At 36.0% G+C, this 22,214-nt stretch overlaps 1 protein-coding gene across 6 annotated transcripts in view; it reads left to right on the plus strand.

Moving 5' to 3' along the window:
- Positions 1–20,579, plus strand: part of HERPUD2 (HERPUD family member 2) — a 41,841-nt gene extending 21,262 nt beyond the window's left edge. For 3 of the 6 annotated variants that reach the window (XM_089917531.1, XM_089917532.1, XM_022583484.3), the window contains exons 2-9: positions 48–206; positions 1,148–1,225; positions 3,811–3,924; positions 6,629–6,783; positions 15,216–15,338; positions 18,113–18,436; positions 19,143–19,260; positions 19,720–20,579. In XM_089917531.1, the coding sequence (XP_089773657.1) occupies positions 192–206; positions 1,148–1,225; positions 3,811–3,924; positions 6,629–6,783; positions 15,216–15,338; positions 18,113–18,436; positions 19,143–19,260; positions 19,720–19,881 (1,089 nt within the window). In that variant the 5' untranslated portion in view covers positions 48–191 and the 3' untranslated portion in view covers positions 19,882–20,579. The remainder of the gene's footprint in view (positions 1–47; positions 207–1,147; positions 1,226–3,810; positions 3,925–6,628; positions 6,784–15,215; positions 15,339–18,112; positions 18,437–19,142; positions 19,261–19,719) is intronic. The other 3 variants (XM_022583475.3, XM_022583494.3, XM_089917533.1) reach the window with 1 other exon arrangement.
- Positions 20,580–22,214: the final 1,635 nt, after the last annotated feature.

Below are 22,214 nucleotides of genomic sequence, written 5' to 3' on the forward strand. Positions count from 1 at the left end.
TGTTGTATTTGGTTGTTAATATAAGAATTTTTATATGTGCATTTTAGGAATGGTACACTCAAAAATACTTCCAGGGGAAGCTAAATTATGCCTAAAAGCTAAGTATCTTGGAAGGACAACTATATCTTCCCTTGATCTTTGGTACCTAAGGACCCCTGAATCACAGATATTACTCAGTATGACTTTCTACTATGGTTATTTTTAATGTAAGACTTTTTTTGAGTAGCCATGTTGCATATGTAGTCTGTTTGAAGATTGTTATAGTTATTGCTTGGATTTGGCATGTTTAGTAATTGTTGATATAGCTAATATTTAACTGTTTTAATAGAATTCAAGGAACATTTGCCTGTTTCTCAGTTATGAAATAGGAGGTCTTATGGGGACTCTACATAAATGCTTTTATTTTAAATACTTAAAACTTACAGTGTGAGCACTTAGCAGATTTACTTTAAGTACAAAATAAGGCAGAGATAACCAGAACATATTTCCTATTTTGGGTTGCATATGGAGATGGCACTTGAATCTCCATGCCCTTGAGTTGATTTTTCTTTAGTCTTGTGTTTTTGAAAAATGTACGAAGGTATTCATGAGAATGGCAGGAATAATAAAAACAAGAATAGTTACCTAAAGCTGTAACTAAATCCAAACGGCTTTGGAATTAAAACCAATAAATTGTCCTGCATGATGTTAGTAAAGAATAAAATAAATCTTATGTTTACTTTTGATTAAAAATACTGACAAACAATGCAAAGTAACACTGGTGACCTTGGAATTTTATCCCATTGTTGACTTAATAGAAAGTCAGCCACCTTCTCATTTATAATCTTGAAGGTTTTTAATGACAGTCACACATGGATTGCATTATGGCTGAAAAGACGAACTTCCAATTTACCTTTTTTTCCTCGTTTTAAAAATAATTTGGTAATTATCTGTATTTTATTATATCTACAGTAGATATGCTACCATATGCTGAACTTTTAATGTCTTAAGTGGAATTTGGAAAAACAAAATTCTTAAATTATGTCAGTTTTCTGCTTATTTGTGCCTAAAGGGAGTTTTACTTTACCCATTGTAAGGCATCTTATTCCCAACCTTCAATTTGTATAATTAGAAAAAGTTGAATTCTTTTCTTTGTCCCATTTCTTAGTTGACAAAGGATCAGAGGTTGGTGTATTCTGGCAGACTGCTTCCCGATCACCTGCAGCTGAAAGACATTCTCAGAAAAGTAAGCTTTTCTACCACTATTTGATACCAGATACTCAGAGTGCTAGAGGAGATATGTTCTGAAGTTTTATTGATATCCAACCAGTTTAGTTTTTAGTTACTTAAGATCAACTCTTTTGGGTTTAGGTAACAGTTTTGTATATCCATCTGATAGCTAAATCTAAAATAGGATTATATATTTGTGTTCAGGGATTTGTTATCTTGTGTAAGAAAGCAGTACTGAGTTATCAGTAAACTGTGCAGGAGTAGAGTGCTCAAGTAGTGGTGAAGGATTTTCATTGATAATAGTCTCCTCTCTTAAATACCCTTTTGACCAAACTACGTTTTAATACAAGTTAACTTCGGTTAGGAGTTTAATTTCAGGACAGAAAATAGAATGAAGCCCAATTGGTCCATCAGTTAGCAAACTTTGAATGCTGGTACTCAGAGTTAAATACATTTGAATATAGTTTTTTTGACAGATTGAATGCTAGTTATTTTAATGGCAGCTTTTTAGCTCCTGTTTATTTGTGGAATTTATACTTTTAGAACTTTTCAAATGTTTGAGATTCTTTTTGCTTGTGAGTGTAGCAGAATTGAATATATAGCTGTTAATGTTTTGCTTTAGATCTTTGACCTAACTCAGTGTTTTCTGGATATCCCTAATCTCTCTATCCTCTCCTGTATGTTTATTGATCACCTGTGGGAAACTTTAAAAAATCTTACACTGGTGTGTTCCTTCTGTTAGATAGTTGACATTTTAGTTTTGCCACTGTGACTTCTTGCTGTCATTTTCATTTTAATCACGTAGTTTCAGGTTGCCAAAGTGGTTTAATAACCTCTCTGTCTCCTTCGCTCTCTTTCCCTCTCAAAAATAGTGGAATTTGCAGCAGATTCACCCCCCCCTTTCTTTTCTTAATAGACTTTTTTTTTTTTTTTGCGGTTCGCGGGCCTCTCACTGTTGCGGCCTCTCCCGTTGCGGAGCACAGGCTCCGGATGCACAGGCTCAGCGGCCATGGCTCACGGGCCTAGCCGCTCCGCGGCATGTGGGATCCTCCTGGACTGGGGCACGAGCCCGTGTCTCCTGCATCGGCAGGCAGACTCTCAACCGTTGCGCCACCAGGGAAGCCCCTAGACTTTGTTTTTTAGAGTAGTTTTAGGTTCACAGCAAAATTGAGCAGAGGGTATAGAGATTTCCCATATACCTCCTGCCTCCACACATACACAGCTACCCCCACTAACAACATCCACGTCAGAGTGGTATAGTAGTTACAGTTGATGCCTACATTGACATCATTATCACCCCAAACCCATAGTTTCCATTAGGGTTCACTCTTGGTGGTGTACATTCTGTAGATTTTAACAAATGTAAAAATGACATGTATCCACCATTATAGTATTGTACGGAATATTTCACTACCCCCCAAATCCTCTGTGCTTCACCTCTTCATTCTTTCCCTGTTTTTATCCTTAAAAACCTTTTTGCTATATGCTCTTTGAAATATATATTTATTATTTTACCCAAGTATAGCTAGAGGCTGCACATGCATACATTTAAAAAGGCTTTTGCTGCCAGAAATTATTTCCAACCAGAAGACTTAAAAGAAGAATGCCTCAGGACTTCCCTGGTGGTCCAGTGGTTAAGACTCTGCGCTTCCACTGCAGGGGGCACGGGTTCAATCCCTGGTCTGGGAACTAAGATCCCACATGCTTTTTTTCTTTTTTTTAAATTTTGGCTGCACCATGCTGCATGTGGGATCTTAGTTCCCCAACCAGGGATTGAACGCACGCCCCCTGCATTGGAAGGTGGATTCTTAACCACTGGACTGCCGGGGAAGTCCCTTTTCTTTCTTTTTTAAAATTGCTGAATTTCTAAAATTGCTGCTAAAATTTGTTCTTCTCTGCCCCCCTTTATTCTCTTTCCTTTCTCCATCTTATTTACTTGCTTTATGCCTAACTATAAATATACTCATGAAATCGCTAAGCTAAAATGCCAATTCTAATCATTTTTAGAACATTTTCCTTCAGTCGTAGTTGTAGATTTATGGCAACACATTTGGAATATTTACAGAATATAGTTCAAATATATGCTTTATGTCTGTGCATAAGTGTTATAGATAAAAACAGTTTTTGACTTAAAAAAAACACTATTGCTAAAACTAAGACAAATGAGATTATAGTGAAGTTACTTGAGTTTCTTTATCGCTGTAAGGTCTCAAATAATGAAAACATTTCACTACTCAAAGTTTGTAGGCCTAAACTTCAGTGTGACTATCACAGTTCTGATATTAACATGCTAGATCTTTTTATATTGAAATAATAGATAGTGCTGACACAACTTTACAGCAGTGTTTGCTTCAAAACGGCTTGGTATACAAAATAATCATTTTTTTCATATAGCAATTCCTGAGTATTGAGACCATTTTCTAAGCATGGACAAAATATTGAATTCACAAGGGTCCTAATGACAGCAATTTATTACTAATAAAATGGCTGTGGTAGGAAGGAACTTAAGTTCTGAATTAAGTATTTCTGCTTAGCTACTGACATTTTTGAGCTGTGTATTTTCCAGTACTACTCTTTAAATGTAATCTTCTTTAATTTTAGCAAGATGAGTATCATATGGTTCATCTAGTATGTACTTCTCGGACTCCTCCCAGTTCTCCAAAATCCAGCACCAGTAGAGAAAGTCATGAAGCATTGACATCCAGCAGCAATTCTGTGAGTTATTGTGGGCAGAGTAAATGTTGAAGTTTTCTGATTATTCTCTTTTGCCTTTAAAAACTAAGTGGAAAACAGAACAATTCGCTCTTGTGGGTTGTGAGACTGTGTTTTGAACAGCTCAAGTTAAGCATTTAAACTTCATTTTTAGAGATCCAATACACATTGTTATCCCCTGAAGCCTGTTCCCCATGAGTTATAATTTGCTATATGGCAGGTCAGTAATAGATCCAATCTTCAGGGGTTTAATTACTGAAATACTCAAAAAACAGAATTATGATATGGTTATATAATATAAACTCTAGGGCGAGTATTTCAGAAATATTTAAAGTATTTGATATAGTATATTTAATCAAGGTAGATTAAATTATTTAAACTTTAAGTTTGCTAAATCTTCTTGGTAGATTGCTTAGTCAAGAACTTTGTTTTTTAAAATGATTGCATTTGAGCCTATATTCCAACTGTGGGAGGAATAATTACTTAACCTACTCAGTTCTTTCAGACTTGAGTATTCATTTCTCCCTTCTTATTTTTCCATGTGCTTAAAACTGTTTTGGAAATTTTAAAAACTAGTTGAACTTTTCAACTTAGATATTGTCTACAAGTTTTAGAGACACCGTCTCAAATCTTTTATATTAAATTATTTTTGGTTTCCCGTAAAAGCTTTATGTGACACTTTTGGAGGTGAAAGAAAAGGACTGGATGAGTGGAAGCTTGCTTAAAACTTCCTGGGCAGGGAACTTTTGTACTGCTAAGTGTACTTTCCTTCTTGCCAAGAATCTAGCCAAAACTTTAAGGAGGGGATGAATGGCACGGGTGATATAGATACTGCCAGTTAACTGCTTCTTTAAGAAACTAGATCTTCTAGTTGCTGTATTTAATTAGCATAGCCTCAGTGGTATTTTCTAGTACCAGCCATGGGAGTTTAGCTTACATTAAATTGAGATATGTTTTGTCAATAAACCTAAGGGTCTTTCTATGTTTCCTACCTTGCATAAGAAGGGACAAAACCCTGGCATTGGCATAGAGTTCTGTGTATAGTCTTTGGACACAGTTGTGTTGCTCCTGTTTTTGTTGACAAAGAACCTTCTCACTTTTCTAGTGGTTCCTCGTTCATGATTTCATGTCATTAGTATATATATTCAGTTTTTTTAAGGTGTGTTATAAAAATCTAAAAAGTATCAAAGGAGAATTAAGTTGAATTCCTCTTAATTTTTTATGGCAGATAAATTTCAGTGGGACTTGAAAATGTCTTAAAAATCTGTTCATGAAAGAGTTATCCAATAAGGCCAGAAGTAATTAGTTCTAGAGAAATTAGGCTGTGCTGCCAAATGGCTAGGCCTTTTTTCTATTAATTTTTTAATGAACACCATATTTTGATGGTCCCTTTAACAAGAAATCATGCCAAAAAAGAACACTTTCCAGGTCATGTGCCTAACAATCAGGCTCCCTAGTAAGGTTTCTGGTGTCTGTGTGGTGTGGAATAACATCTTAAAGCTTTTGTTAGTTTTGCAAAAGACCAGTGTGTCCTTGGGCCCTTTCACATGGCAGGACTAAGGAAGGTAGAGAGGCAAAAAGACATGCTGTAAATAGGAAGGCAGTACAGGTAAATGCAATTTTAGTGAACTTGGAAGGATGTTGAAATTATTTTGTACCCAGCTTTTTTTTTTTTTTTTTTGGTACGCGGGCCTCTCACTGTTGTGGCCTCTCCCGTTGCGGAGCACAGGCTCCGGACGCGCAGGCTCAGTGGCCATGGCTCACGGGCCCAGCCGCTCCGCGGCATGTGGGATCTTCCCGGACCGGGGCACGAACCCGTGTCCCCTGCATCGGCAGGCGGACTCTCAACCACTGCGCCACCAGGGAAGCCCTGTACCCAGCCTTTTAAAGTGGGGAATTTATATAAAATGTAATTGTGTTTTAAATTTACATAAAACACTTGACAAACTATTTTCAAGCTGTAGCAAATTGAGGTGGTCTTCAAGAGATTATATTGTTTGAGGTTATTGAATCTGTGAGTTACTGACATCACTGAAGCATGAGAATTTTAAAATCCTGTTTGGTATCTTGTTCATGTTGTAAAAAAACAATATTTGTTGGTGGTATCTATAAACTAATAGAATTTTACAACTGAAAGAAATCTTGAAAATCTAGTTCAATCTCATTTTTTATAGGAAAGCTGAGACTCAGGGGTTAAGTGAATTTTAAGGTTATGTTCCTTGTTAATGTCAGAGATAACACAAAATTCTAGCATGTTCCTCAATATTTTAAATAAGTATACTACTAATAGCATGTTATACAGTAGCTGTTATACAGTAGTAGTTCATAGTAACTGTTAAGTGACACAGTTATTAGTACCATTTATTAAACACTTCCTATGTGTTAAGCATCATGAAAAGAGCTTTGTTTGAATTTAATTTTCACAAATTTTGTGTGCTATTTTTTTGTATATAATTACTACTCAGCCCTTTATAGTTGAGAAATGGACTAATGTGTAATTAAGTGATTTTGATTTTCTAAACTCTTCAGTCTCGTAAGAATTAAAATATCTACCTATTAAGCTGGGCACAGGAGTCAAATCAGTAAATTTCTAAAATTCACTCTTTGCAGAGAGATTTCATAAGTACATTTTTAGCAATGTGTCCATAATACTGTGATTGTAATGAATTAAATCTCCTTGAAAAAATAATTACATTTTTGTTTGTAGAGTTCAGATCTGTCAGGATCATCAACTCCATCATCCAGTCAAGAAACCTTGTCTTTAGCTACCAGTTCGTCCTCAGAAGGACTGAGGCAACGAACCCTTCCACAAGCACAAACCGACCCAGCACAGAGTCATCAGTTCCCATATGTAATGCAAGGGTGAGTGAAACTGATAGCTGTGGGCCTCTTAAAAATCTGTGACTCCAGACTTTCATGGTAGCCCCCTTCAGTAATCAAAGTACGTTTGAAATTTACTCATATACCTAATTATATGTTTTGAGAATTAGAGGGTTAGGTGGAGCAGTGTTTTTTGTTTGTTTGTTTGTTTTTTGCTGTCTCACACGGTTTGTGGGATTTTAGTTCACTGATCAGGAACTAAACCCTGGGCCCTCTGCAGTGAGAGCATGGAGTCCTAACCACTGGACCGCCAGGGAATTCCCAGGAGCAGTGCTTTTTTTTTTTTTTTTTTTTAAGTGAATGGTGTTTTGTTTTTTTTAATTAATTTATTTTATTTTTGGCTGTGCTGGGTCTTTGTTGCTGCACGTGGGCTTTTCTCTAGTTTAGGCGAGCGGGTGCTACTCTTCATTGCAGTGCATGGGCTTCTCATTGCAGTGGCTTCTCTTGTTGTGGAGCATGGACTCTAGGCGTGAGGGCTCAGTAGTTGTGGCCCGCAGGCTCTAGAGTGCAGGCTTAGTAGATATAGCGCACGGGCTTAGTTGTTCTGCGGCATGTGGGATCTTCCCGGAGTCGGACTCAAACCCATGTCCCCTGCATTGGCAGGCAGATTCTTAACCACTGCGCCACCAGGGAAGCCCAGGAGCAGTGCTTTTGAAAGCTGGTTGTACATTAGAATTGTCTAGGGCAGTACTTTTCAGTCTTTAATGTTTGTGCTAATCACCTGGAGATCTTATTAAGATGCTGGTTCTGATTCAGTAGGTCTTATGGGGCCTGAGATTCTGTATTTCCAGCAAGCTCCCCTGTGATGCTGATGCTTCTGATGCTTAGAACATACTTTGAATAACAAGGATCTAGGTAACTAAAATTTTTGTTTTTACTCAGTCTCACTATAGGTCTATGAAAATTAGTCTTCTGGGGAGCAGATGGGTGAATAAGAGTGTTCTTGGAAGAGTATAGGGCCCAGTAATATGCTTTTAAAAACTTCCACTGGTGTTTATGATCAGCCAGGTAACAACTGAGGTAGAATAAAACTGTGATGTATTATGAAGGTATGCTAACCATTGCATGTTATCCAGAGTCTTTCTTGGAGGAGTTTACTCAAGAAGCTTGCTATGGCTACGTTATATTTAGCAATTACAGCAGGCCTCTTGGGTTAGGCTGTTCCAGGGGGGAATGCAGTCGACAGCCACAGCATATCTTTCAGACAGCTCAGAAAGGAGGATCTTGGAGAATACAGTTTAGACCTGGGTTATGTCTGAAACCAGAGTACTTTTGAAGTAAAGGAAACATGAATAATAGGTAGTGATAGTTGTTTTGTGTTGCATATCGTGCTGTGGGACTGCAGTGTGTGACAGTGCTCCAGATCCATGATGGTGAGGCTGGAAATAAGGAAATGGCTAGGACTCCTCAGAATGGTAGTAAGTGATATAACCAAGGAGTAGCCACTGATTGTTATGCCAAACAGGATGTAATAACATACAGGTACTTTCTACTTAGAACTTTAAACTTAATTCAATTCTTAATGCAGAAAAACAAAGTGGAGTATATAGCAAAATATTTAAAAGACTCATCTGTCTCATATTCTTGAGTTTTTCTTCTAAAAATAAGTGTTTAGATGAGGCTGATTGTAGACTTTTATGAAGCATCCTATGAAACTATCAATATTTTTGTTTTCAGAAAATGATTATTACAAACCGAAATTTAGTTATTTATAAAATCAGTGTTGTCACGGTTTACATTATAGAATAATGGCTTAAAATACTTTCTATCTTATGACAGTGATTCCTTTCCTGTCTTTTTTGCAGAGTAAGACAGTTCAGTTCCTCTTAATTTATACAGAGTGATTTTACTAATATTTTACCAAATACGGTGGTAGTGATAGAAAGTGAGAAAATTATGGATATAATAAACCTGGAAGAATATGTAATGACATGTTAATAATAGTTATCTCTGCACAATAAGATTTTTAACTCTTTCTCATACTTACAGTGAATATATCTTGTAATAAACAAAACAAAGTATGTAAAGTTGCATATCTTCAGAATAAGACCATGGTTATCTTGGGAAAAGATTAATAATTTCTTTAGGCTGTTGAGAAAATCAACAAACTTTGGAGACAAAGGCATTTAGCTCTTAGAAGTATATAAAACAGATTAGAAAAATCTGAAATAGTGTTTATTTTGCTAAAAATGAGTATTAAGATGATAAGCAATAAAATCCTTAAAGATTTGAGCTTCACTTAGGGAATCTATTACTAGATGAATAATGTTTTAAATCAGGAGGGCAGTATAGCTTAGTGGATGTACAGATTCAGGAGCCAGCCTGCCTTGGTTTGAATCCTGGCCCTAACCACTGACTAACTTGGGCAAGTCTCTTCTCTACTTTGTTTCAGTTTGCTCATGATCTGGAGATAACGGTACTTATCATACAGGATTTCTGTGTGGATTAAGAGTTCATGTATGTAAAGTGTTTACTGATGTGTTAGCAGTTATTTATAAATTCATTCATATTTATAAATGAATGTTGTACATTCATTCAGCAAACAGATTTATAGTCATCTGTGAGTCTGATACACTGAACATTTGGACGAATGCCAGTGCTAGGTGCTGGAAAATGAATCTATATTTGGAAAGAGCACTTTGTGATTTACAAAACAATTTAAGTGAAAGATCAGTAAATAGGTTATTCAGTTCAACAATGAACGTGATTTAATTTCATCTTATAGTTGTAATTTTTTACTAATGAAGACTTTACATCTGTCCTTAAGTAAATTTTATTGAACATAGCCTTAGCCTTAAATGTACAAGAGCAGTAATTTAGTGACCTTGAAGAATTCACCAACAAAATATAATCTCTGCACACCTTTTTTAGACTTCAGTACAGCTTATGTTTAACTAGTCACATGTGTTTTCCACCATGTAGGTTAGTACTCTCAATCTTTAGTGAACTTGTTAAAATTGCTAAATTGTGATCCCTACTCCCTGAGTTTTTGAATCACTAGGTTTAGGGTAGTGCTTAGGAATCTGCCAACTTAACAGCATTCTGGGAACCTCACTTTTTAAGAAGCTGTAATGCAGGTGATAATTTGCCCATCAAGATCTTGAGGAAGCATGAGAAGACCAAACAGTACATGTATATCACCACATTGGCTATCCATTTATAATGTCACATTTATAAATCTTGACTGACTGTTTTGGACTCAGTGTGCTGTGCTGTCATATTTATTTAACTCCAAAAACTGCTGACTGGTTTATAGAATACCCACTGTTTTGTACACTCAATTTCCCCCCCCGAAATAGTAACAACCTTGTTTTATAATTACTAAAACTGAAAACCTACTCATTGTACCCTTCTGTGTTATCTGATTTTTTAATAGTATAAATCGCTTATAACCCACCACCCAGAAATAACTGTTGCTAACATTTTTGTAGTTTCCTTCCAAATAATTTTCTAAGTATGCTTTTTAAATAGAAATATCATACTATTTTATTTTATAAACCTTTTAAAAAAGCATAGTGTAGCCTGGACATAGTTCCAGATCAAATATAAATCTACAACATTTAAAGTCTGTATTAGCAATAAGTTTAGCCAAGGAGGTGAAAGAGCCATGCACTGAAAAGTATAAGACAATGATGAAAGAAATTGAAGACACAAATAAATGGAAAGATATTCCATGCTCATGGATTAGAAGAATTAGTGTTGTTAAAATGTCCATACTACTCAAAGCAATCTGTAGATTCAGTCAATCCCTATCATTATTCCAAATGATATTTTTCACAGAAATAAAACAAACAATCCTAAAGTTTGTGTGGAACCACAAAAGACCTCAAATAGCCAAAGCAATCTTGAGAAAGAAGAGCAAAGCTAAAGGCATCACACTCCCTGATTTCAAACTATACTATAAAGTAACAGTAATTAAAACAATATGGTATTGGCATAAAAACAGACACATAGATCAATGGAACAGAATAGAGAACCCAGAAATAAACCCATACATATATAGTCAATTAATTTATGACAAAGGAGGCAATAATATATAATGAGGAAAAGACAGTCTCTTCAATAAATGGTGTTGGGAAAACTGAACAGCCACATGCAAAAGAATGAATCTAGGCTACTGTTTTATACCATACTTAAAAATTAACTCAAAATGGGAATTCCTTGGCAGTCCAGTGGTTAGGACTCCGTGCTTTCACTGCCGAGAGCACAGGTTCAATCCCTGGTCGGGGAACTAAGATCCTGCAAGCTGTGCGGCATGGCCAAAAAAAAAAAAGTTACCTCAAAATGAACTTGACTTGAATGTAAGACTTGAGATGCTTCTAGGAGCTTGACCAGGTCCTCACAGTAAATACCAGAGAGGAATTCCTTCGTGTTTCTAGCAAGCAGAGGAGAAAAGAAAATGATTTTGAAATAACGCCAGACCATTCTGTTCTTCTTAACAAGGTCTGCCCTCAGGAGAAACGATTTTACCAGAACATCACATGCTAGGGTTTATCAGAGCCTAACCTACTTGGTGCTTCTCAGTATTCCTTCCCCTTAGGTGGACAGGATGGGCGGAGGGGATTGGAGTTGAGTGTTTCCCTTCCCCCAAGTATGGTTCTTTTTTGTCTTTAGAATTTATCCTATTGCAGTTAAAATACTATGTTTTGAAGTCAGTAGAATAAATCTTCTCTGTGTGATGTGCTGCAGACTTGATACACGAGTTCATTTGTTTCCGTATCTTTGAATTTTTTTTATGTCTTGTTATTTTTTCCTTTTGATTTAGCTTTCTTCTTAATTGCATAAAACATTTCTATGGTTCCAGTCTCAAATCTATAAAACAAGATACATTAAGAGCCCTGCTTTCGTTTTATTCCCTTTTCCTGTTCTCTCTCTCCCCATAATATAATACGTAACTACTTTTATGACTTTTTGGTTTTGGTTTATCCTTCCACTGTCTCATAGTGAAAATTTAAGAAAGTGTGTATACACACACGTACACACAATGTGTATACACACATATAAATATATCCTTTTCATTCTAACATGAAAGATAGCATATTATACATATTCTGCACCTTGCTTTTTAACAAAATATCACATAACAGAATATACAGGAGGTCATTCTGTGGGAGGATATGGAGATTTTCATTCCTTTTTACATCTGCACACCAATTCACTGACTGCATAAATTGTGAAATCCACTCTCCTATTGATGAATATTTGAGTTATTTTCCATCTTTACTTTTACAAATAGTGTTGTAATGAATAGCTTTGTGCATATATCATTTCAGATTTTTGCCATTTATATTTAGGATAGACTCCTAGAAGTAGAAGTAGGTCAAAGTAGACAGATCAGAGAATAAATGCCTTCATAGGACTGGAATTAAAAACAGGTGACGTAAGCATGCTGATAAGTGCTATGATAAGGTTCTCTCTTTTCAGTCATGAGCTACTGTCCTTGTTTTCAGTTTCTCTCTGTTATTAGGGGAAAGGAGGCCGGGAGTGGGAGTAGGCTGAGTGTGCGGTTCCTAAGAGGGATGAGTATGTACAAAGGCTTAAAAGGGCAGACATGTGAAAATTTTTTCCATATTTCATATTTCTTTAAGCTAATTCTCAGGAGCAGAATTACTTGGGCAGTTGAGTATAAGTGAACATTTTTAAAGGTATTTAATTTTATGAAATTGTTTTTTAAAGCCTTATTCCAATTTATCCTCCTGGCGATGAAAGAGTTGGGTTTCACTTGTACCCCTTGCCAACACTGGATATTGGCAGATAAAAAATCCCTATCTTTATTTTATTTGCATTTATTTGGTGTCCTAATGATTATTTCAATTTCTGTGAGTTCTTTATATAGAAAAGATATTAACTAATATTTATTGTAAACGTTTTTTTCTAAGCTCAGTATCTTTAAATTTTATGTTGTCAAATACGTTATCTTTTTTGTGCTTTCTTCTATTGTTTATAAGTTAGGAAAGTCTTCCTCCTTCCATAGTTTTGGTAAATAGTCAATTCTAATTGCATCTAGATTTTCTGTGGTTTAACTCAATACTTTATTTTAGTCTACTTGAAACTCATTTGAATATGGAATGAGGTGAACCTTTAAACTCCCTTCCCCCAACCACCAATTTGGTCATCACTTTTCCCAGCTCCAAATAATAATTCTCTATTGTGTTATTTAATGATGCATCCTCTAGAATATATTAAATTCTTATGTAATATGTTTCACTACTCTATTATTATGTGCTTTAACAGTAACTTTATAATTTCATATCAAATAAACTCTTTTTTCTTGTTTTCTGTAGAGTACCAAATATATAACATCTTGTCTGAAGGATAATTAACACAATGGAAAATTGTAGTATACCAACCTGGGCCTGGAATGTACCTTAGCAATTATACAGTCCAGTAGTTTTTAACTTATTGGTGAGAAAGGGAAGAAGCATATGGGAATCATCTAGGGGAATTTATTAATTTATTTTCTTGACAACATAGTTTCAGTAATCACATTTATGTTTTTGGCTGCAGGAAGGTGAGGTGGGAAGCTATAGTAATTTTTTCTAAGTGATTGTTAGTGGCCTTTTCTTCCCTTGACCTTTAAAAACAGTGACAAAGTCCAGCCTTCACATTTAACAGTTGAAGTAATGGACTTGTGTGAGGTTATATTTCCTCTTAGTGGTAGAGATCGGTTGAGTTCTACTTTTAGGGGGATGAGTTTTTTCTTAGTTGGAAATACTAAGAAAATTTAAATATATACCTAGATACTGACTAATATTATGGCTAATACTTGATTTAGATAGTTTTCATTTTGCTCAGATGCATCAGTTCACTGGGGGAAATGCTAACAGCATTTATACAAATGCCAAAACATTTATATAAATGTTTTATAATACGTCTCTGCTCCAGTGGTATGGCTTTCTCTCCAGATTTGATCACTAATTGATATCTTTTTAAATGTATAGGTGGGGTAAGGTTCTTTTCCTCTTCTTATACAGGACTTGTTTATCAAGAGCTGGGAGGAACTCTCATGGAGGATTCTCTGCTTTTCCTTCTTCATTCAGTATGTGGGAAAGCTTGGGAAGTAGTGGGGAGGGCTGCATTCAGGAGGCAGGAGGATCTTCTGAGGATGGGAGCCACTGTATGGCTCCTATTATTCCTCCAAGGATGAGGAAATATCAGGTTACATGCAGGAGAGTTGATGCCTTAATCTAGCACCAAGTTGCCTTTAGTACAGTTTGTTGATAAGTCTTAGCCTCCCAAGCTCTTCTAAATTAGGTTTCTATAATCAATTTTTACTAATTGTATGTTAACAGTCTTTAGAATATAAAATTAAAGTTCATGAATTTGTTAATTATTCTTGTCTCATTCTGGATAGATCAAACTAATATTAGCTAAGATAAAATTCAAGTAATAGGAAGAAAAGGAGAATTACAAAATTCACAAATTCTGCATTTACTTATATGTTTATCCCTGTAGTTGTCTTGAGGTATGCGAATTTCTGCAAACCTCACATTACACACTTTGAAGTCATATTCAGAGTTAGTGGTAGGGGAGAGTAAAAATAAAAATAGCTAACATTTACTGAGTACAGACTAGCAACCCTGTGAGGAAGATTCTATTATTAGCCCCATTTTAGAGATGAGAAAACTGAGGCATAGAAAAGTTAAATGTGGGCTTCCCTGGTGGCACAGTGGTTGAGGGTCCGTCTGCCGATGCAGGGGACACGGGTTTGTGCCCTGGTCCGGGAAGATCCCACATGCCGCAGAGCGGCTAGGACTGTGAGCCATGGCCGCTGAGCCTGTGCTCCGCAACTGGAGAGGCCACAACAGTGAGAGGCCCGCGTACCACAAAAAAAAAAAAAAAAAAAAGAAAAGTTAAATGTGACCACCCACAAATTTTACTGAATTAATAGAATTTTAATCTACTTTAGGAACGCATATATAAATATGTCTGCTAATCTTGGTTATTTAACTAAAAAATATTTTACAGATTTTAATAATGTTCATTTTTTATTTTACAGTTGATAGGTGCTATGTTTTAAATAATATTTTATTACTAATGTAAAATATCCTTTTGCTAATTCCCCCAAGTTTAGGGTTTTGGTTCTCAGGAAGAATGTACTAAAAATGTAATGAAAGTATTTTTTGGCTTCTGTGCTGAAATGAGAAGATGGCAGATGTTTAATCTGGCCGCACGTTTGCTTTATTTTTCCATTAAAATTGGGCTGTGATGTTACTTGTTCTGTATACTTGGGGTCAGGGTCATCTTACATAAGCTATAATGTCTTACTTGAGGAATGCTGAAAATAAGTATTTTTCATTAAGATTTAATACGTTTGTCAATGGATTACTTGTAGTTCAGAAATAAAAATGTAGAGAAATGCTTTCAACTTCTTCTGGAGCATTAAAAGACATTTCTTTATTACTCGATTTTAGAAATGTAGACAACCAGCTTCCTGGGCAGGCTGTTCCGGCTGGATTCCCAGTGTATCCCGCTTTCAGCCCACTGCAGATGCTATGGTGGCAACAGATGTATGCGCATCAGTATTATATGCAATAGTAAGTTAATTTGAGTTTATTTTTTCACTCATTGTGTTATTTGCTTTATTTTCTTTTTGATTCTAAGTAAGTTGATTTGGGATTTCATTTACTGATGTGTTTTATTGGTTTTTAAAAATTATTTTAAAGTATTTGGCTAAAGGAAAAAGGGTTCACATCCTGTTCACATCAACTAAACCTATTCTCTGCTTCTCTCTCTCTCCCCTAATTATATTTAGCAGTATTCAGGTGCTTTCTTTAATAGAACATTTTATCTATTTAAGAGGAGAAAACTTACACTGGAAGGCAGCAAATCTACGTGAAGGTAGGATGTCAAATAAAAAAGGGAATAGAAAGAATCATATGTCAGGGAGGCTCATACTGATGTAGGGCTCAGTTGTGGCTAATATGCTCTCTGGACTGTTGGTATTTTAGTAAGTCTTGTTTCTGATCAGCATGGAACAATCTTAGTACCAAATACAGTTTCTCGGTTTTCTTTCTTCTGGACTTCCTGTGTGTTCATTTAACATTTCTAGCTTCTCTTTAATGTTTTCCTGTCCTTGTTTCTGTGATTCTGTCATCCTCTTCATTCTTTTTCTCTTTCTGATCACTCATTTTGTGTCCTTTGTTTTTTCCCTTTTTCTAAATGGTAACATTTCTTGTTCAGTTAGGTATTTGTATACCTACCGTGTGCCTTGTGATACTCAGTCTGGTAGGGAAGATAGGATTCAGTCCTGGGCCAGTCATCTTGGATTTCCTTTTTCCGTGGCCTTAGTTGTTAGCTCTCTGCGATGACTCCCGTTCTTCATCTTCTGTGCCTCCTCTTGTGTCTCCACTTAATTGTTGGAGATTTCCATAGAGAAATTTGCCTTTCCCTTAAATGCAGTATGTCTGAAATTTAACTGCACCATCCTCTTAAGTGCATTTTCCTTCTTGACTTCCTTGTCAGTGATACTGTCTCTTCTTAATCATCCTCCAAGCTCTTAGCCTTAGTCAGCTTTGATTCTGGCTTCTGTTATCCCTGAATCCAACAACTTACCAAGATGAGTTAGTATGTTGTTTCTAGCTTCTGTCCTTCCCTATATCTTACTTTCAGTATTTTGTGAAGATCTTTTCTAATATTAGACCCACTTTACTGCAATCACTTTTTCTCCTTTTAGGCTCTTTACTATATTTCATTGTACTACTGCCAGGTTAATTTGTGTAACACATAATTGAGTCTGTCATTCTCCATCCCCTAAAACATCTGATGGCTCTCTTGCCTACAGTGTGAAGTCTGTATCCTTATCCTTCCTCTAGAGCTTACCCCAGGAAGCTACCTGCTTTATTAACTTCATATCCTAATGCTCTCCCGTATAACCCCTTGGCTCCAGGAAGCCTCTTTATACCTTACCTGTCGCCATAGTAATGGTTATCATTTGAGTGACTGCTTTGTCCTTAGTACTCCACTAGATGCTTTACACCCCTTGTCTTGTTTATAACCTCAAAAGAACTGTGTAAGATAAGTGGGGCTTATCGTAGTTTGCTACTGAATCATATAACCTTATGTACATCATTTAACTTCTGAGCCTCAAGTTTTCACATTTAATTAAATAACTCACCTATGAATCAGAATGTCCATGAGATAGGAAGTGTTTTGGAAATGAAAGAACCCTCTACATATACAATGTATTAGATAACTGGCTTAAATATAGGCTTTTGTAGCCTAGAAAACTTCTATTTTATTTTATTTTGCTATCTTGATTTTAAAACTTTATTGTAGAAAAATTTCAACATATAAAAAGATAGAAGAGTGAAATGAATCCCTGTGTTCTCATCACCCAGCTTTTCAACATTATCAATTCATGACAGTCTGGTTCTACAACGTTCCCCCCTTTGCTAAATACTTTAAAGCAAATTTCAGATATATTATCATTTTACTGGGAGTCTTTTAAAGGAAAATTGATTCTGACTTTTAAGCAATCAAATTATAAGCAAACTTCAGGACCACAGTTCTTCATAACTTGATAAGGACCTACACCAGTGTTCTCCAGATGGAGTTCCCAAAAGTCAGGATTGGGGTTGAGGGATTGTTACCTGGATCTTGTTAATATTTTAAAATACTAATACAAATCATTTATCACTTAGAGCGGACACACAGGGTAATGATAAATGTCTTTTTTTTTTTTTTTTTTTTTTGCGGTACGCGGGCCTCTCACTGTTGTGGAGCACAGGCTCCAGATGCGCAGGCTCAGCGGCCATGGCTCACGGTCCCAGCTGCTCCGCGGCATGTGGGATCTTCCCGGACCGGGGCACGAACCCATGTTCCCTGCATCGGCAGGCGGACTCTCAACCACTGTGCCACCAGGGAACCCCTGATTAATGTACTTTTTTAGACAAATCTTTCAAAACACGGGTCTAAGGAACAGGTGGTGGGTGTGGGGGTCATTTATCCTCTGTAGAAGAGCAAAAGAGGCCATTAGTGAAAAGTTTTGGAAAAAGATCTGTCATTACCTTATAATTTAGTGCAAGAGAGAAACAGTAGTGATCACATGGCTGTTCTTATCTCTTCCACCTCTCCCCTGCTAACCTAGACTACCAGGCTGGGAGAACATCCTTTCCTGAGCTACTCCTGCCATCCATGTTGGCCCCACTTTTCCACTGGGAATTATGCTTACCTAGGAAATGAGGTGCGGGAGTTGTGATATTCTATATTAGGTTTATGACAAATACATATGACTTCCCAGGAAGTTTTGAAAAATATAGTATATAAATGTTTTTGTTTTTTTTAATATTTATTTTGGTGAATATTTCAGTCAAGCTGCAGTTTCAGCTCAGGCCACATCAAATGCCAACCCAGCCCAGCCTGCTGCTTCACAGCCTCTAAATCTGGCACACGTTCCCGGAGAAGAACCCCCACCAGCTCCAAACCTAGTGGCCCAAGAAAATCGACCCATGAATGAGAATGTTCAAATGAATGCACAGGGAGGTCCAGTGCTAAACGAAGAAGACTTCAATCGAGACTGGCTAGACTGGATGTACACGTTCTCACGAGCTGCAATTCTCCTTAGCATTGTGTACTTCTATTCTTCTTTTAGTCGGTTTATCATGGTAATGGGAGCCATGCTACTGGTTTATTTGTGAGTGATGTTCATTCACTTTGTGTGGTTTCTTTTAATTACTTTCTAAAACTGTTCAGCACGGAATCTGGCATGTGGTAGTCTGTTGTGAATGCTGAGTCAAGGAATATGAATGTTGGTCTTCAGATATCTGGCATCAGAAGCAAAGCAGGTTATGTAACGTAAGAACATTTATCAGAATTGTCTAGAAGCAGATTTTTTCCTTTACTGTCTTTTATAAAAATTGTTAGTTCAGTTAGACATGCTCTATCAATTACTTAAAACTTGAGGTGTGTATGATGCAGTCTTGCAGAGGATATGCTTTTTAATTAATTATAGTTATCAATAGTAAGTCCTATAGGTATAGGTCAGATTTTTTTTCATAAGCAGACTAACTGTCCCTTGCCCCCCCTTTTTCCCAAGAGGCAAACAAATATCTAGTTGAATTTCATTTTGAAAAATATCAAAAAATGATTTTATGACTCCTGATTTGTCTTAATATCTAGCATAGAGTCAGTTAAGCTCATGATAAACTTTAGACTTAAATTGATTCCTGTTTTCCTGTCACTGCTTTGAGAGGGGTAGTTCTTGGCCTGAAGTAGGAGGTTTGGTCTTTTCATTTATCATAGTTCTAATCATTTTTCTCTTGTAGGACACTAATGTTTGATAGTGTTACAAATAAAATCAGTTGTGACTTATTTTCTTTTCTCTTTATTTTACTGAGCAGACACCAAGCTGGATGGTTTCCTTTTAGGCAAGAAGGAGGTCAGCAACAGGCTCCCAACAATAATGCCGAAGTCAACAATGATGTGCAGAATGCAAACAATCTAGAACTTGAAGAAATGGTATGCTAATGAGGTTTTCGTATACTTTAAATATAGATGTTTCTTCAGCACTGTATGAGACCAACATAATAAAAGACTCTTGGGGTATTCCATAGTATTGAAGAAAAGTTAACATGTAAATGTGTGGTTTCATCTAGGAGAACTTATAATACTGTCAGTCATATATTAGAATTAAGTGGAAAGAACTAATATCATTCTTCCCAAAAATAGTCTAAAAAGAAAATTATGCACACAGTGAGAATTTATTGTATTAAACTGGCAGTTATCCCTTTGAACTTGAATGAGGAATTTATCAATTTTGGATTTAATGAAGATTTCTAATGACCATGAAGTTCCACTTCCTTATTGAGAATGCTCATATTCCTCCTTTGGGAAGAATTTAGCTCTCTCCTTTTCTGTCATGAGTTAATGGTAGCTGTTCAGATCACTTAGGAATATGTTTCTTCTTTTGTTTGAAAGGAGCGTCTTATGGATGATGGGCTTGAAGATGAGAGTGGAGAAGATGCAGGTGAAGATGCCAGTGCAATTCAAAGGCCTGGATTAATGGCATCAGCTTGGTCTTTTATCACCACCTTCTTTACTTCACTAATACCAGAGGGGCCTCCCCAGGTTGCCAATTAGACCTGAAAAACTGTGCCAGTTGCAAAGGAGGGTCTGAATTTAGGAAAGTGTTTTAAATAACAGTGCAATTTCAAAAAAATTTATTACTTTCTTTTCATCATCATGTATAGAGGTGTTTTTTTCTTCTTTAAGCTTCTCATGCATATGAATATTTTAAGCACAAATGGACTACTAAATGTGTGATTTTTTTTTAAAGATCTTAACAGAACATAGCGTAATATTGGTCTTCCAGGTTTTATTAATTTCAATTATGTATATTATACCAAGACAGACCTGTTTGTGTGTCTTCTTTAAAGAGCTGCTTCACATATAAATGTCTAGCTAATATCTCAGCCCTTCAATGTATAATTTGAATACATATATCTATTTTCTGTGAATTATCCTGAAAGTTTTAAACAGAATGACCTCATAGTTTTTAACAAAGAATATTATTTACCTAAAATGTGCTAGTAGCATCTTGCCCAGCCATAAAGCAATAAACTTCTCAATAATCTTAATTTTGACATTTGAATAAATGGAAACTTTCTATTTTAAGGGCATATCCCATCGATTGGAATTAGTACCTTAAAAAAAAAAGGCAGCTCTTCAATGGAATTAATAGTGATATAAAATGTTTGATATAGGCAGTACTTTTATAAAATAAGATTCTGGAAATTGCTCCCTGTAATTTTTTAAAATAAAAGGTCAATTATGGTAAACTGTCTTATGGGCTATTTATTCAAACTCTTCCATAATGTACCCATTACATGCAAAAATCTATGTAAATTTTAGTAGTTTTTTGGTTGCTAAAGTCTTCAAGGTCATTTTCACCTCTTTCCATTCCAGATGGATATCTTCTAGTTCTCAGGTAGTCTGAAACCTTATTAGTTTATTTAAAAATCCCTGTGAAAGTTAATTCAGTATTTCTTAAGAAAGGAGTAAGTCTCTTATAGGGTAGCTTAAAATTGAATAAATGAGGATAGGAGAGCTTACTATGGAAGAACTTTTATCTCACATGATATGTATTTTAAAGTAATATATGGTACTGGTACAGTAATATATGATTAGATAATAGAACAAAATATAAAATTAAGAAGAGTCCATGAATTATTCTCTAAGTTTTTTACTTCCAGTGTTAAAGGTGACATTTCAAGGGTAACTGGTTAACCCTTTGAAAAGTAAGATTAGGTTTCTGTTTATAGATGTCAGTCAAAACATCATGATTGAATACGAGCAGTTCAACCATGAAATTACTAATAAAAAATATAGATGAATACTTATATAATATTGGGAGGAGAAAATACCTTTATAGCAGAATCCCTAAAAGAAAAGGTTGCTTATGTATATAATGTTTTGACATATAATTAAAAGGCAAACAGTTAGAAAAAAATATTAAAAAGGTAATAAGCAAGTCTTAAATTTAGCTTAAAAAAAGACAAAATCCCAGTAGGAAATGGGCAAGGGCAATCTCTTAGTCAGCTTGGGCTGCTATGCTAAATTACTGCAGGCTAGGGGCTTAAACAACAAGCATTTATTTTCCACAGTTCTGGAGGCTGAGAAGTCCGAGACCAAGGTTTTGGCAGATTTAGTATCTGGTGAAGGCCTTCTTCCTGGCTTGTAGATGGCTGACTTCATGTGTCCTTCATGGCAGAGAGTCGAAGCAAGCTCTCTGCTGTCTCTTTTTACAAGGGCTCCAGCTCTGTTCACGAAAGGTCTGCCCTCATGCCCTAATTATCTCCCAAAGCTTCACCTCCTAATTGGGGGGTTAGGATTTCAACATATGAATTTCGGGGGGACACAAGCGTTAAGTCCATAACAGATACAAACATGGGCAATAAACGTGAAAAAAAATGTAATGTGGACAAGTTAAAACTAACAAATTGGTAAGATGATAATATTCAGTGTTGGTGAAGGTACAGAGGAATGTAAAATACTACATAGCCTTTCCAGCAAGTATCAGATTTTCAAAATGTGCACATAATTGCTGTGTTATCCTGTTGGTCGTAGAATAAAATCAGACTCCTAAAAATGGCTTTACGACATCCTGAAAGGTTGAGTCCTTGCAACCTCTCAATCTGTGTTTCTCCTTAACACCTCTGTTCTAGCCAGGCTGGCTTTCCAATTCTGGCACTCTCCTTCCAGCCCCAGGACATTTAAAATGACAGTTCTTTTTGTTTGGAACACAGTCCCGTCCTTCTTTGCCTTGTTACTACTTACTAATGATCAGCTCTCAGCTAATGGCCTTTGCACTTAGCACCGTTGGTAGTTTACATTTATTTCCTTATTTGTCCTACAAAACATGAGAGCTATAAGGTTGGGGAGTGAATTTATGCTCATTAGTGTATCCCCCATAC

This window comes from Delphinapterus leucas, chromosome 9 (genome assembly GCF_059928025.1).
Source record: "Delphinapterus leucas isolate spDelLeu-1000000601 "Yukka" chromosome 9, BTC_Dleu_Yukka2, whole genome shotgun sequence".
Classification (NCBI taxonomy): domain Eukaryota; kingdom Metazoa; phylum Chordata; class Mammalia; order Artiodactyla; family Monodontidae; genus Delphinapterus; species Delphinapterus leucas.